Here is a 14,145-nt window from a genome sequence, read left to right as displayed (position 1 = left end):
TAGGATTATGTTTTCTTACAAAATTAGGGAATAAAGCCGCTACGAACATGAAGTTTCGAAAGTAATTAAGTTATTTTCAGTACAAAATTATGTTGTTAATGCGAATAAATTGTATGTAATCAAAATCGCTAATTCGGACTTCAATTGTTGCTTAGTTCGTGTCATGCATGGAGGACTTTGAACCCTTGTTATTAAAATAATTACCGTACTACATCGATGGAACGTATTCAAAAGTCTCTGTGCTCTGCGACAGACGACAGAATTATCTGAAATTCACGACATATCGGATCAAAACGGAGACACCTCCACCATGAGATACAGACCGTGTTTCATTTGTCTGTTGGCGATTGTTAACTCCATTTTGGTAAGTAATTGGTTAATGACGTAACATCATTAACAATTAAGCGATTCAGCAGCTGGCTACAAAGAATTTTCGAATAAAAATTAAGCGACGAACTAATGAGAGATACTGAAGGCAGAGATAACTTACCCAGTGGTGCACGGTCAGCGACGTTCAACTACATACCAGAAGTCTGAAACAGAATTTCGAATATTTAAATTTCAATTATTTCAAGCATAATATGACTTTATCAACACACTGAATTATGTATCAGGTTCAGTAATTCTATATTTTATCTGAAACTAAGTTCCCTTGGGTGTGGTATCGAAGTACTGAAATATTAAACCTACTTTCCTTCAGCCATAATCATTTTTTTTTCGAGTCATGTCCTGTAAATCAGCCAGGTTAAAATAACTATTAATCAGTGATACCTGAAATTAGGACAAATTTATAACAAAACACTGTAAGTGAATCCTTTTAAAACAACAACAATATTCTATCAGTACTAATGACTATTTCAAGTAGTTTTTTTGTTTTTTTATATCTTATCAGCTATATTTTAATCCATTTCAATTATTCAAAATGTTTTATCGGCATTGTTACCTCGAATGTAAGTACTTAACAATTCTGTTCCAGGCTTAATATCAGTATCTTATCACAGATACAGATAAGAAATCAGATACTTATTCATACTATTCTGTAAACACTTGTAAAACGGTTTAAAAATGTTTATCTGTCTTATCAATAATTGAAATTGTGTTCGTTCGAATGTCGATTATAGTGCTAAACGCTATATCGATTTGCACCAAACATGGCATGATTATTCCTTGAAACAAAGACGAGGTTTTAGAAATGTTAAAAACTCCGGAAAAAGTGTCCTGAGTTTTAGACAAAGAAGCAAATGTTATCTGTCACAAATTGAATACTATCTAGGGGCAAGATCAGAGCGGGCACGCCAGAATTGTTACGCTATGCGTACATTTCCTAACTTGGTAATATTTCTTTGTGTTTCTAAGGTGTTCATGCAGATTCAAAAGCTGATGTTGCATATCTGTTTACCTTCAGGGAGAATCGACTCAAAGTTTCAAAGACGCCGTTACACCAATAGCTCAAGAGTGCATGTCCAAGGTCGAAGCTACAGACGGTAAGAGATCGATTGATTAATCGAGCAATCTATATTGATTCTCGATTGATTCTACAATAAAATTGCGTGTCCACAATAAATATTACAGGAAAATAAAATAATATGTATACATTTGTTGATGACGTAAATTTTCAGATGATTTCCAGAACGTGCTACACAGGAATCGGCTGGAGACACGGACCGCTAAGGTAACCTATTATATGTTATATCGTGGAGTAGAAGCCTGTTCCGACCTCCCACCTCTTATTCTTTTCCTTCCTTGTTTGAGATTCGGAATTTATCCCCAAAATTCAAACACCTTCGTACCAGCTTCATTTTTAATATCATCCGAGGCACTGGGACAGTCTTCCTCACAAAATCTGTCACGAACATTTAACCTCTTAAATATCAGTCGTGACTAAATGTACCACCTTCTTTAATATGTTATTTCTGTGCATCTCGTCTACAGGGTGAGTATATTTGTGCGATTCGATTATTTCCTTACACAACATTAAGCAGTTGTGCTCCTTGAGGTGAGAACTTAACCATTAAACAGCACTTACACGAGGGTAAATTCTGCTCTAAAGTAGTTCCCCCTCCCCCCCCAACGTAAATTTCAACAAATTCCGCCTTCCAGTCAGCGTAAAGATTCAGAATTCCGAATGAACACAGCAAGACCCTGGTCACCTTTCCCACTTCTAAATGCCATGTAGTTTCCTCAGCCCTCCTCTTATCAGGACGAACGGGCAATTCCTGGGAACCTTCACAGCCGAAAACCCATCTGTTTCCCCCATCAAATGGTCTGACATCACTCTCCCTCCACTTTGTTCCTCTTTCATTCGTATCAGAAGGACGAATGGGAAAATCCTGGGAACTTTCTACTAACTTTCTCCCTGAATTTAATTGTCTGTCTCTCAGTGTCTGCTGGCCTGCGTCTACGAGAAGCTCGGAGCTTTCGCGAGTGGCGGGCACTTGCTGGACGGAGACCACATCATGCCGATCATGGAGAAGCTCTACGGATTTAAGGAATTCCAAACGGTACTGAGAGCCCAAGTAGCACACGACTGTGTAAATGAAGGTAACGGTACCGATTTTCTAATTAAAAGTGTGTCATTTCTATCGGACTAATTTAACGATGTAAGAGGAAAGAATTCCACGATTCATCGAGGTCTTCAAATGGTGACAGTTTCCGCGCTCCACAAGACGTCCGCTGGGAGTGGGGCCATCCAGAGAGACAATGCACAATCTGCGCGCGTGCGCATTAAAGATCACTGCCTTTCCAAGCCCTCGACTTCCCTGAAGATTTCTCGAGGCTCTCGGAAAGTTCGATGAAGAAATTTCGATCTTTTTTGCAACTGCGTCGACATTAATCAATGGATCAATACCCCAGATGGATTAACTTTCTTAAACTGTTCTTCCATCCACAGTGAACGGAATGGACGACGACCCATGCGAACTTGTGACCCACGCTCTTCATTGCATCCTCCAGCACTACTGACAGGATCGCACCCCACGCCCAACCACCACGAAGCAGCAATGTGACTATCTCACCACTGGACATAAACTCGGCCAGTTTAATCCATCCCACATTCTAACACTCCGCTTATTCAAAAATCTTTTTTTTAATATTATCCTTCCATCTAACCCTACGTCTCTAGTTTTCGCTTCCCTTCATGTATTCCTGCAACATACCACGCTTATTTCCAATAAAGACAAGATCTAAGCTCTGTTTTTTTTTACATACAATTCAGAATGTCACCCTAATGTTTGTCTAAGATCCATTTTAATATTATCCGACACAAAAATGGCTGTTTTCTGGGTTGCTGCAGGGCTGTCCGACCTATCGCCCTGATGATGAAACTTCTGTGAACGTCTATCAGACGTAAGCCAGAAAACGACGTTTCGACTTCCTAATTAAAGTGCCGTATCTGTACCACCATGCATGCTACAAGACCCAACCATTTAATTCCCTTGATGTTTGATGGGACGACCCTTCAGTTTCGATAATGTCATGACTTCCGGTCTTGATACCAGAAATCATTGAGGGGGGGGGGGGTGGCTCCATTTGTTATCCAAGCCCCCTACAGATAAGAGCGCCTCGTACACCAAGGACAAATTATGAGAGGATGAAGAAGAATCTGTATTTATTTGGCCTCCTATTGGAAAGCGTATTAACATATCCTTATTTAAAAATAAGCAACTGTCATATGCAAAGTGGTCTGTGCAGAGAATGGCGCTACTGATAAGTTCACTTCCTGTTAGAATAAACGCAATCTACGAGCAGTCGTACATTTCTTTCCTTGAACTATTTATTACAAGCGCTCATAACGTACTTGCAACAAAATATATTTAAAAAAAAACACTGTGCAACACGTTCTTCAAGTGTTTACTCTAGTCACGTGACAATGGTCTCGGTAAAATATTGAATTATGAAAACAGGACGGGCAATTGTCAAGAGAGTAATTTAGCTGTTGGCCAATGAAACTAATATAGAAAGTCCACTACAAATGCAGATTAATGTCACCTTCCAATCTCCTTCTTGGTCTCCCAAGTGTACGTTTTCCAACAGGTTTCCTCACAAATTTTGTTCAAATTTCTTGTTTCATCCCATCAAAACTCTGTGCCTAGCCCATTGTATGCTCCTACATGTAGCCAACCTGACAGCACTAGGTAAAGTGTGTATATAAAAAATAAAATTTCAAATGGCATACGTCACTTGAGATCTGAATACAAACAAAATTATTGAAGGAAACGCTTAGATGTCAATCGACTTTATGTGATCAGATTCTCATATACGCGTAATCCAGGAACAAAATAAGTCGAAATCCATAGTTTTCCTGCACATTCAAATTGAATAATTGTGAAGCTTACAGGATTTGGTGCTCTCCTAGATTTCTTAAGGTACATGCTACAGAATGTGCAACTGTCACTTTCCGGCTCTCGGCCGGAACCGCATGAATCACCACCAAGTACCACAAGGTTTAGCCGATGTACCACTCCATAAAAAGAATGAAATTCATTTATCTCTTGTAACACATCCCGCCTGGAAGTGGCAATCGCGTCCAACTTTATCGGCGAAAGCTCCATATAAGAGAATATGTTCTTGTGGTAACATGTCTGTCATCCACTACAACTTCTAAGACGACTGAATCATGACACATTTTGATGTACTCTGAAGATAGAAGCGAAAAGTTCCTTTCGAAATCATGGCTAACCGCCTACAAGTCTTCACAGCGTCACAACCGAGAATATTCCAACCCACATTTACACCGACGTTAATATCTCAAATTTAATTTATATCTTCTGCCCCCCACCCCCACCCCCCAAAAAATTCTACCTACTGAGGGCCAGAGTTCGAAACATGGCGCACAATCGAAGCCACTTGGAACAATACATCTGGGTTCCTCAAAACTGCAGTGTAATTCTTTTGAAGAACGCATTCAACTCCCGGACAGACAAGACAAATGCTGGTGTTCGTTACCGCGTAAGTCTTCAGTTGAGCAGGAAAAAATATTATAGGCTATTTGTGCCTTGATACGGCATCATCGTCCTTAATGAGCGCACAGATTCCTATAAAATAATGATCATAATTCCGTGCGTAGCTTATAACCTCTTTCCTTCGCAAATGAACCCAAATGTTTCTTGACAGCGATGATTCCATATTAATCTTTGTTACTCTTGTTTGATTTCGAGCAGCAGACATCTTGGACTAAAGACAGATGTCGAGTGCGTGCGTGCGTGTGTACACAGTGATAAAAGAAAAGAAAGTTGGTCGTATAAAAAAGTTTCGAAGATGCAGACAGCAATGAAAGGAGCCAGTGTCTGTCTGTCTGTCTGTCTCATAATAAACATACAGAGCGTTACTCTTCAACTACAGAGCCGTGCCTTATGAGAAATACTCGTCTCCAGAACGAGACATCCAAACAAAGTGGCTGTGTGGTTTGGGGGCTCCTGCCCTTCGCATTTGAGGACTTGCAGGCAAAACTTCCGCCGTCGAAAATGACACGACCGCAGGTTCAAATCGCAAACTGTGATTTCCGTTCCTCACACACACACAGAGGCTTCAATTGATAAGCGACGAGGCTGCTTTGACAGTGATCATGAATGCCTGCTTGATTCTTACGTTATTCAACGACGCTCTGTCAACGTCAGAATGCGGAGTTTAACCCTTTGAAGCCGAAGATCGTCTGAATATTATTTATGAATTCAGTCCGTACCGCGAAGAAAACACTACACCTCACCATTACGAAAATCAGCTGGTTAACCATTTGAAGCCGAAGCTCGTCTTCATAATATTTACGAATTCAGACCGTACCGCGAAGAAAACACTTCACTTAACCATTAGAAGTCGAATCAGGCGGTACCACATAAGATTTAACAAAAGAACATCCCGGTCAAAGCCTTAACTTGAATGGTCAGTGAGTGAAGGAAGTAGCCATCATGTCCTTGTCAGCTTAAAAAACTCTTGACATCCGCCAGGATGAAACTGAGGAAAACCAGGGAAATACAACTTAGTACGACCGGTGGTCCGATGAGATTCGAACCCGAAGACAAGTCTGTTGTTTCTGGTCCGATGGAAACCCTCTGGGGGCAGTTGGTCACCAGGTTTTATTCAGGCGTCTAGGACCACTTTTTGCCCTGAGGGTTGTGTCCTCATTCTGCGCACATGTCGTTCTTGTCCTAAATTTCGCTCAGAATATTTTAAACATTTAACTTTCTCCCTGTGTTTGTATTTCGCTGCGTTTTGCTACCAAACGAACCAAAGGACGGCTGTAGACTAAATCGCTTACGAGAATTTATCAGACGAGTTCTTAGCGACAAAACAGCTTCTGCGCTATAAATCCAGCCAAGACCGTGCAATGCATTTGCTGTTCACGTTGGGACTTACTTGAATTCGGGCTATTATTTGCATTGAGTGTTACGAACACACCGGGGCCAAAGCCTCAAATTTTCATCTTAAAGGTAAAATCATAATTATCGCTTCACCAACTCCAGGAACAGATCCGTCATCGCGGTGTCATTCTGAATCTGAGCGTTCGTCAGATCTCGTTTCAGGTACGCACTCCTTGGTGATTGCACCAGGACTGTGACGCATACGTGGCAGTCTATATGACAGGCGAAAAATAATGAATGACTACGCAGTTCTGTTTCCTGCACAACAAACAAGTTAAGAAATGACGTAACTTCTTTTGGTCGCTCATTTAAAACCGAATGAATTGACAGCGAAGGCAAACTCATTTGAAGTCCCTATGACGCGTCTCAATGACAACGAACAGTTTTTTTTTTGAAACGGAACGAACTTTTTCGGATTCTATAAAAGACTGAGATTCTTGTCCCACTAACTTCCTTCCATCTTCTCAAGAAGCACAGTGGACCATGTAATTAGATGTTTCGTCATCATGGTCACAGAAGTCTACCATTGGACCCAACACCGAACAACACTTGCACAGAAAAAAACTCTGGCATCCATTTTGAAATCTATGGCTGACTTTCAAAAATGGCCCTTCTCCTGAGGTTTTCCGAATCAAAGTTTCCAGAATCCATCTCCATCACGCACGCTACATGCCCCACCAATCTCGCCTTTCTTGGTTTTTATCACCCTGATGACAGTCACTGAAGAATATCGATTGTTAAACTCATATATATTTGACCAATCAGGAGACAGATATATCTCTTCCCTGCCCTTAAATTCAGAAACCAAGATTCACACCCGCGTAGCAAACTGACAAGTTTAAAATGTTGTATACTTCAATTTTTAGACACATATCCGAGACACGGAAAGTTGGGAAATGAAATTATTCCTCTGAAGTCTTTATTTTTAGAGGTCGTGTTCGTTGTTATGAATCTGTGCCGAGTTCTCGGCAAGATTCATGATCATACAGACCAAAACTGCCTTTGTGGTTCGTCACTTGTGTTAATATCCGTGTCCGATAATTAAAATCACTGGCAGAGACCAGAACGTGTATCCCATAAAAAATCCAATCCCTCTTTGCCTTCACGATGGTGCGTTCTAAACAAAAATTGTACAGCAATGACGATAATGAGATGATAATGTTGCGTCATATTGTGATGATTATAATTGTTTAATTTTAACCGTCTAATCACAATAAAATATTTTATTAAATATTAAAATATTATTATTACAATTAACATTTAATATTTAAAATATATTAAAATATAGATAGAAAGAGCATCATTTTAATATATTTTAAATATTAAATGTTAATTGTAATAATAATATTTTAATATTTAATAAAATATTTTATTGTGATTAGACGGTTAAAATTAAACAATGATGATGATGATGTTTCCCTGGACCGTAACCCGTGCTGATTTTAGGGTAGATACCAACGTTTCGGGGTGAAGACATTTGCTCCATCTTCTACAGTGAGAACTTCAAATCTCACAAAGCATTTTCTTATTTCAGACTTTGTGTCATGTCGTAGCCTTCAACGAAACAGAAACTGAGAATCGATTCTAAAGAATTTCTAGTGCAATTATTCCATTACCTCCGGTAGAGGTCGACAGCCAGATACAATGCCGTGCGTCATTCGGCCCAGAAAGTGCTGAATGGTTTACGTCTCCGAAGGTCCCTAGCAGCGACCGGAAACCAAATGGCTGCCAAAAGACTGATACTGAAGTGATTGATACAGCGAGAGGAGAGCAGAGAGCGAATAATCTCGAACCAAACGGCACCGGACGTCTGGATGGTAGTTCTTAGATTCCGAAGGATGAGAAATTTTACATTTAAATCCACAAATATTTGAACTCGAAGCGTGTCTGAAAAAGTACTTAAAGTGACAGATCATAATTATGAATTCTTCGTGAAATCAAAATGTTTCATTGGAAGGGTTCCAACAAACCACTAAAATTTACGAAGTGTCCTATATTTAATCAGTACCAAGACATTAATATGACGTGTTCTAGACCAGTCGTATTCAACCTGGGGTATGCGAAGACATCTTAGGGGGTACGTGAAATTTAAAAAAAAAAAAAATTATGATAAACACTGAATAATCAGTAATGTAATTTATTTAATTTATTTTAGATGTAGATTATATACAACCTATAACTTGAATTATACACCAACAACTTTGGGGGTACAAAGTTGAAGAGAAATTATATCTGGGGGTACGCGAACAAAAAAAGTTTGAATACCACTGTTCTAGACGATGTACCAAACAAATCTTCGAAGACTGAAACCTGTGTTTATGCGTCACAGTATGAAGGTGTAATGTGGGCGTGGAAGGATATTTCAACATATTCTCGGTTGCCTTCAAGGACTATATCAGCTGTACACTTTATCTAACAAACAATGTTGTATTTATAATTCTCGGTTCGTAAAGACTGCTTAAATAAACCAAGAAACATGAGACAGGTACACCAGCAAAGTTGCCTTATCCGCCGGTAAGTGTAATTAAGCCTCAGGGTGCGACAAACAGAAGTACAGCTCCACGTAGAACGTGGCAATGACGATGAAGCTCACGTATCTGACAGACAAACAAACAAAGAAACAAAAGACTAGGAAATGACTGAGACCCGTATAGTGTCAGGTTTCGTCGTCGTAATAATTAGGTCAGCAAGGTAGTCAGGAAATTCGTAGCTACGTATCGCTACTGTTTCCTGTTGTCAAGGTCTCACGCTAATCATCGGGGCAGTCCGCGCTGACTGTCTCGTGTTCAGTCAGGCTGGAATTCGGGAATCAAAAACCTAGTGAATCAGCCCACGAAGTCCCCACAACACTTTAAAGCCCACACAAACAGAGAATTTATGTTTCATATGATTCTCAATGCAAACAGCGATCGTTTCCTTGGACAGCGTTAACCAGCTGATCTTCGTAATGGTGAAGAGTTGTGTTTTCTTCGCGGTACGGACTGAATTCTTAAATATTAATCAGACGAACTATGATCCTCACTATAAACCGGGATTATTTCCTTAAACAGCGTTAACCAGCTGATCTTCGTAATGGTGAAGTGTGGTGTTTTCTCCGCGGTACGGACTGCATTATCAAATATTATTTGAACGATCTCAGTGCTTCAAAGGGCGAAACTGATGGGACTTGTACAGACGTAAAGCGAATGACTCTTGAAGTTCAAGGTTCAAATTTCGCGTTGGTACAGAATCGTCTTTCTAAGACGTCGCCACTGGAACCTATCCAGAGTCACGTGAATCCAATCCACACCTTATTTAATATTATCTTCACATCTACTTCGAGGTCTTCCGAGCGGAATTTTCTCAACAGGTATTCAGACTAAAACTTTGTATGCATGTGTTATTTCTGCTATACCCGCAAATCACACAATCCTTATAACATAAATTGAAGGATGGAAAGTATGACAGTCCTCATCGAGAAATTTTATCTTTCTTGGTTCAAAACATAACATAACATAAAATAAAAAGAGCTATGAATGTAACGGGAGACATTTTTCTTGAAAATTCTCCTGTAAATATGTGAAAGTATTTAACACGTGTTATCTACAGAGCACAAACCCCTGTTCCCTCAAAACCCCGCATTCTTAGATGTTAGGCGTTCCTTGAGTTACCCCACGACAAATCCCAGCTGTTTTCCACCCTCTTGTCAAGGAGGCTGTGAGAAGGGTCCTGGTTCTTGTCTATCTCGACCCTTCTAACCCTTATCTGACAGCACAAAGATGAAGAACAAGCCTCACACATCCTCCCAAATTAACCTTGTTGAAGGTTGAATAAGATAAAGACGAAGCAAAGAGCTTCTTTGTTCTTCAGGGATGAAGTTTCCCGCTGATACGATGTAATTAATTTGGAGTTGATTCGGAATGGCGGGATTTGTGCCACATACAGACTTTGTAACATTCTGCAATTCGATAATTGTTCAATAATTATTTCGACGACGTCAATATACGGCTGAGTTGTCAAGGTTACGTACGTTTTGTGACGACGTAGCCGGTAAAATAATTGTTTTTTTCAAATGCCTATTCAAATTAACTTATTCAAATAAAGTTCCAAATAATTATTTAACTTTCTCACGGAGGTGAGTTAAGTCGAGGCCAGAGGACAGCCAATCATCTTCCACTACAACATCTCTCACGCTTCGTTAATTTAATTCGTGTTTAAAGGTTTTATTTCGCTCAATTTCAGAGCGTGTTGTGTCGAGTGTGCTGACCTCTGTTATGAACAATTTCTGTACAATAAAATAAACAACTATTCCCGCAAAAACTGGGCAGATTTGTTACATGAAAATGTGACAGTGAAATATATGAAAATAATATTAAGTAAAAACCCAAAACGAACGGAATCAGTTCCAGTAAGAGGTCTCCTCTTTTATTTCCCTCTTATAATTCTGGTTTGCGGGGAAAAAGGGCTTATCCCATGCGTACTGCCAGTACCAGAGGACTCAGAACCACTGCGTTTGTGTGCGGGCATGAATCGCTGGTCACAGACTGTGGCCTTGACGAAATGCAGACGGAGGGCTTAACAATCTCCACGCCCTCGCACCTGGAGACAGGTAGCTAGTCGGAGAGCCTCACGCGTGTGGTGGACCCGTGACACAGTGCGTGATTCTTACCTACGCAATGGAGTCTTCATGCAGAACGTCACGATATGTCGTATCCGGCAACCGATGCCACAATAATTAGGTTACTCATTTTCTGAGCATCTGTTCATAATCCATCAACTACGTGGAGAAGCATCTTTCTTCAGAACGTGCTATGACACAGTAAAATCTCCGCCCTTACGGAACCACAAGGTTCAGATTGCAGCAAAAGATGTTTGAGGTCCATTCTGAAAGCTAATGGCGCTCCTTCAGCAGCCTGGCTAGCTCAGTCGGTAGAGCATGAGACTCTTAATCTCAGGGTCGTGGGTTCGAGCCCCACGTCGGGCGAAATTTTTTTTTTAAACACTGCTGTAAGAAAATTTTCGTTTAAATGTGCCCAGTGCCAATTTACGTTCATGACCCCTTCCGGTCTACTCTTTTATATTCAGTATCACACGTCCAGACTTGATACGTTATCAGTGTGGTCACATCGAGTATCGGGGAAATCGCCAAGGAGAAGATGGAATCCAAAAGTCAAGAACAATGTTCCCAAGAGCCCAGGTTCCACGCCCTCACTCCCTGTTTAAGATGCATCTCCACCTAGATCTATCAAATCTTCTCTTTACCCCAGGTTCTCCGATTACAATTGCGCATATCGACACGCGTGCTACATGTCACACCCATCTAGGCAAGTACGAAGCTTCTCAGAACGAAACTTCCTTTAAATTTTATCCTGGAACACGGCACCACTTTTAAAAAACGTAATTGTCGAACCTGCAAACGTACAAAAACATTCCTGTTCTGTGTCCTTCGAAAAAAAAAACAACAACGCGGCTGTTCATTACCGTCATAACAAAAAACGTGTCACCAATCCCTATCCTGTGCCACATAATCCAATCAACACACCCGGAACCCCAATTTAATATTATCCTCTCACCTACGCCTAGGTCTTCGAGTGGTCACTTTCATTCAGGCTTCCGAACCGAAATTTTGTGCGCATTTCTGATCTCCCCATGCGTTCTACATGTCCCGCCTCAGTCACCCTTCTTTGATTTTATGTCTGATCGAGAGTCACGTCCAGACTGTGGTGGAGTCATTCAGCATGCAAGTTCCAGAGCCCTGCCCGGATTAAAATTAATTGACATTTTGTGACGTTAAATCTTTGGTCAATGGTTCAGTCATTAACGTACAGACAGAGGTGCATAACTTTGGGTCAAATACACGAAATGTATATTTAACGTCTTGTGAAACACCCGGTGGCTACCACCTCCTCTGTCACTCCGTGGTCTTGTCCTGTGGATGGATAAGCTCTGCAGGGCTGGAGGGACAGTTCGGATGAGGGGAACGAAACCAAGATGGAGATTCTACAGCCACAACTCCGGTTGCACGTAATATGAGATTTATGAACAACTACCACCATCTAATTCCGAGGTTAAGAATTCGAGTAGCTTTTCCTCTACTCTCTTCATGGCGTGGAGGATATTTGCGCTTTGGAATTGGTAAGACTTGCTACCCATAAACCTTATCAAATGTACAAAATCCCTTAGCAAATCTGTGTGGAATTTACAGTCATACAATTTGTGATAAGGTTCCCCAAAAACTGATTTTAAAATAGGATATTATTATTGTTGTTGTTCTGATTTTGGGGCCCTGCAGACTCATACGTAGTTGCCAAAGTTTCAGATTCAAACGCTAATCCATGTACGATTTGAGGTTTTCACGGCGGTGAGTCAACTCGCACGGTTTACTCCGAAACGTCGGTAAACTTCTACCAGACTACGCGGCGCAACAACCCAGAAGACATCCATCTTCACATTCCAGCATCAGTCACTTCGGACATGAAAATGGAGACCAAAAAACTTCTCTCCGAAACGTCGGAATCTACCTACGAGTTGACACGGCACCACAACCCAAGCCTCGTCGCCATGAAAACCTCAAATCTCACACGCCCTCCGTATGTGCTATATTTACAGTGTTCATTGCTGTAGAAGTGAGACATCAAGTTGGGTGCTACCGAACCATCGGACGTGTATAATTGTATAGTGGAATGGAAACGAGTACAGTGTTGCCACGTCGAATGAGGATTCCCTCACACGCATGACGTAACAAAGCATTGCGCAACAGGTTGGAGGGTGACTGTGTTTGTTTTGCTCGTGTCTCGTGATACAAACGCAGGAATTTTCCTCCCCAAAAGCAGAACAAAATCTTCCTCGTGCAATACCGTTTCGGGTCCAGCTGATATTAAACAAGAAACAAATGCCACTGGCCAGTGAATGATTATTTTCCTTCTCCTTCCTAATCCACGGCACATTCTCTTCAGATTCTTGGACACGTACGATTCCCTTGTGTGGCGATCGGTCGTCAGAAGGCCTGTATCTGCCCACACAAACATAATTTAGAATAACGACATATATCTGTGCTCTAAATGATAATCGAACTCAGTACCACACATCCCCGAATCAATGGCGGCTTACGCCGATGAGAATATCTTCCTGAAGAAGTCAGTTTAACCCTCTGAAGAACGAAAGAAGGAATGAAAGATATCAGAAAGTTGGGGGGGGGGGAGACACATTACATTTAACAAGCGAAACAGGGGTATGAAGGTTCCCAGGCAGTACTAAGTCGTCCTTCCAGTAATTACAAAAAAATAGGTTGAAGGAAGTGGATTCCATCGGAATTTTCAAATTTTGACATTGACCGTGGAAAGGTTTTCGTTTAAGTGAGGGCGGAACATCGAAGTTATATTTTATATTAATATCGTAGAGACTACACAAATACGAGTGGCGCGTAACGTGAAGGTTGTCTGTCCGTTCCAGAGTTTGGAACACGGCGAGAATCTGGATCGTGGTCTGATGCGTTTATCGTGGCTTTGTCTTGTGGGTGGCTACCAGTGTTTCGGGGGAACATATTGCCTTCGTCTTCAGGGTATAATGGTGGTGATACATTCTGCCGAAACGCTGATAACCGCCTCCAAGACGACAAGGCGTCGTGACCCACACCTGAGACACGTTTTATTTTGCGGGAAAAAAAACAGATTCCCGCCTACAGTTCCAAGTACTTCGCGTCGACTGTTCCAGAGTTACAAGAGCCTCCTTTTCGGTAACTCTTTTTGCCCAGGTCATGTTCGGCTGATGCAAACTTTGCGACGGAAGTCGAAAGGATGTCGTGGACGTG

The 14,145-nt window shown here is 41.1% G+C and overlaps 1 protein-coding gene and 1 non-coding gene across 2 annotated transcripts; both read left to right on the top strand.

Annotated features, from left to right (window-relative positions):
• Positions 1-213: 213 nt before the first annotated feature.
• LOC147873065 (general odorant-binding protein 19d-like) lies at positions 214-3,186 on the top strand. Its single transcript, XM_087353360.1, has 5 exons — positions 214-364; positions 1,406-1,484; positions 1,620-1,672; positions 2,382-2,541; positions 2,891-3,186. Exons 1-5 carry the CDS (start codon positions 311-313, stop codon positions 2,959-2,961), a joined length of 417 nt encoding a protein of 138 aa, XP_087209486.1. The 5' UTR covers positions 214-310; the 3' UTR covers positions 2,962-3,186.
• An 8,060-nt stretch (positions 3,187-11,246) lies between these two features.
• On the top strand, positions 11,247-11,319 carry TRNAK-CUU (transfer RNA lysine (anticodon CUU)). Its single transcript has one exon. It is a non-coding gene; the product is annotated as a tRNA-Lys (tRNA).
• Positions 11,320-14,145: the final 2,826 nt, after the last annotated feature.

Source organism: Zootermopsis nevadensis, unplaced genomic scaffold, assembly GCF_977971745.1.
Source record: "Zootermopsis nevadensis isolate Lab colony 2312 unplaced genomic scaffold, Znev_1.0 Znev_ptg000022l, whole genome shotgun sequence".
Taxonomy (NCBI): domain Eukaryota; kingdom Metazoa; phylum Arthropoda; class Insecta; order Blattodea; family Termopsidae; genus Zootermopsis; species Zootermopsis nevadensis.
This window is presented reverse-complemented; position numbering and strand designations above follow the sequence as displayed.

Coding starts and splice junctions, on each gene's coding strand:
- LOC147873065 (XM_087353360.1), top strand. CDS start 311: ATGAGATACAGACCGTGTTTCATTTGTCTGTTGGCGATTGTTAACTCC. Junction 365..1,405: donor CGATTGTTAACTCCATTTTG/GTAAGTAATTGG, acceptor GTTTACCTTCAG/GGAGAATCGACTCAAAGTTT. Junction 2,542..2,890: donor ACACGACTGTGTAAATGAAG/GTAACGGTACCG, acceptor TTCCATCCACAG/TGAACGGAATGGACGACGAC.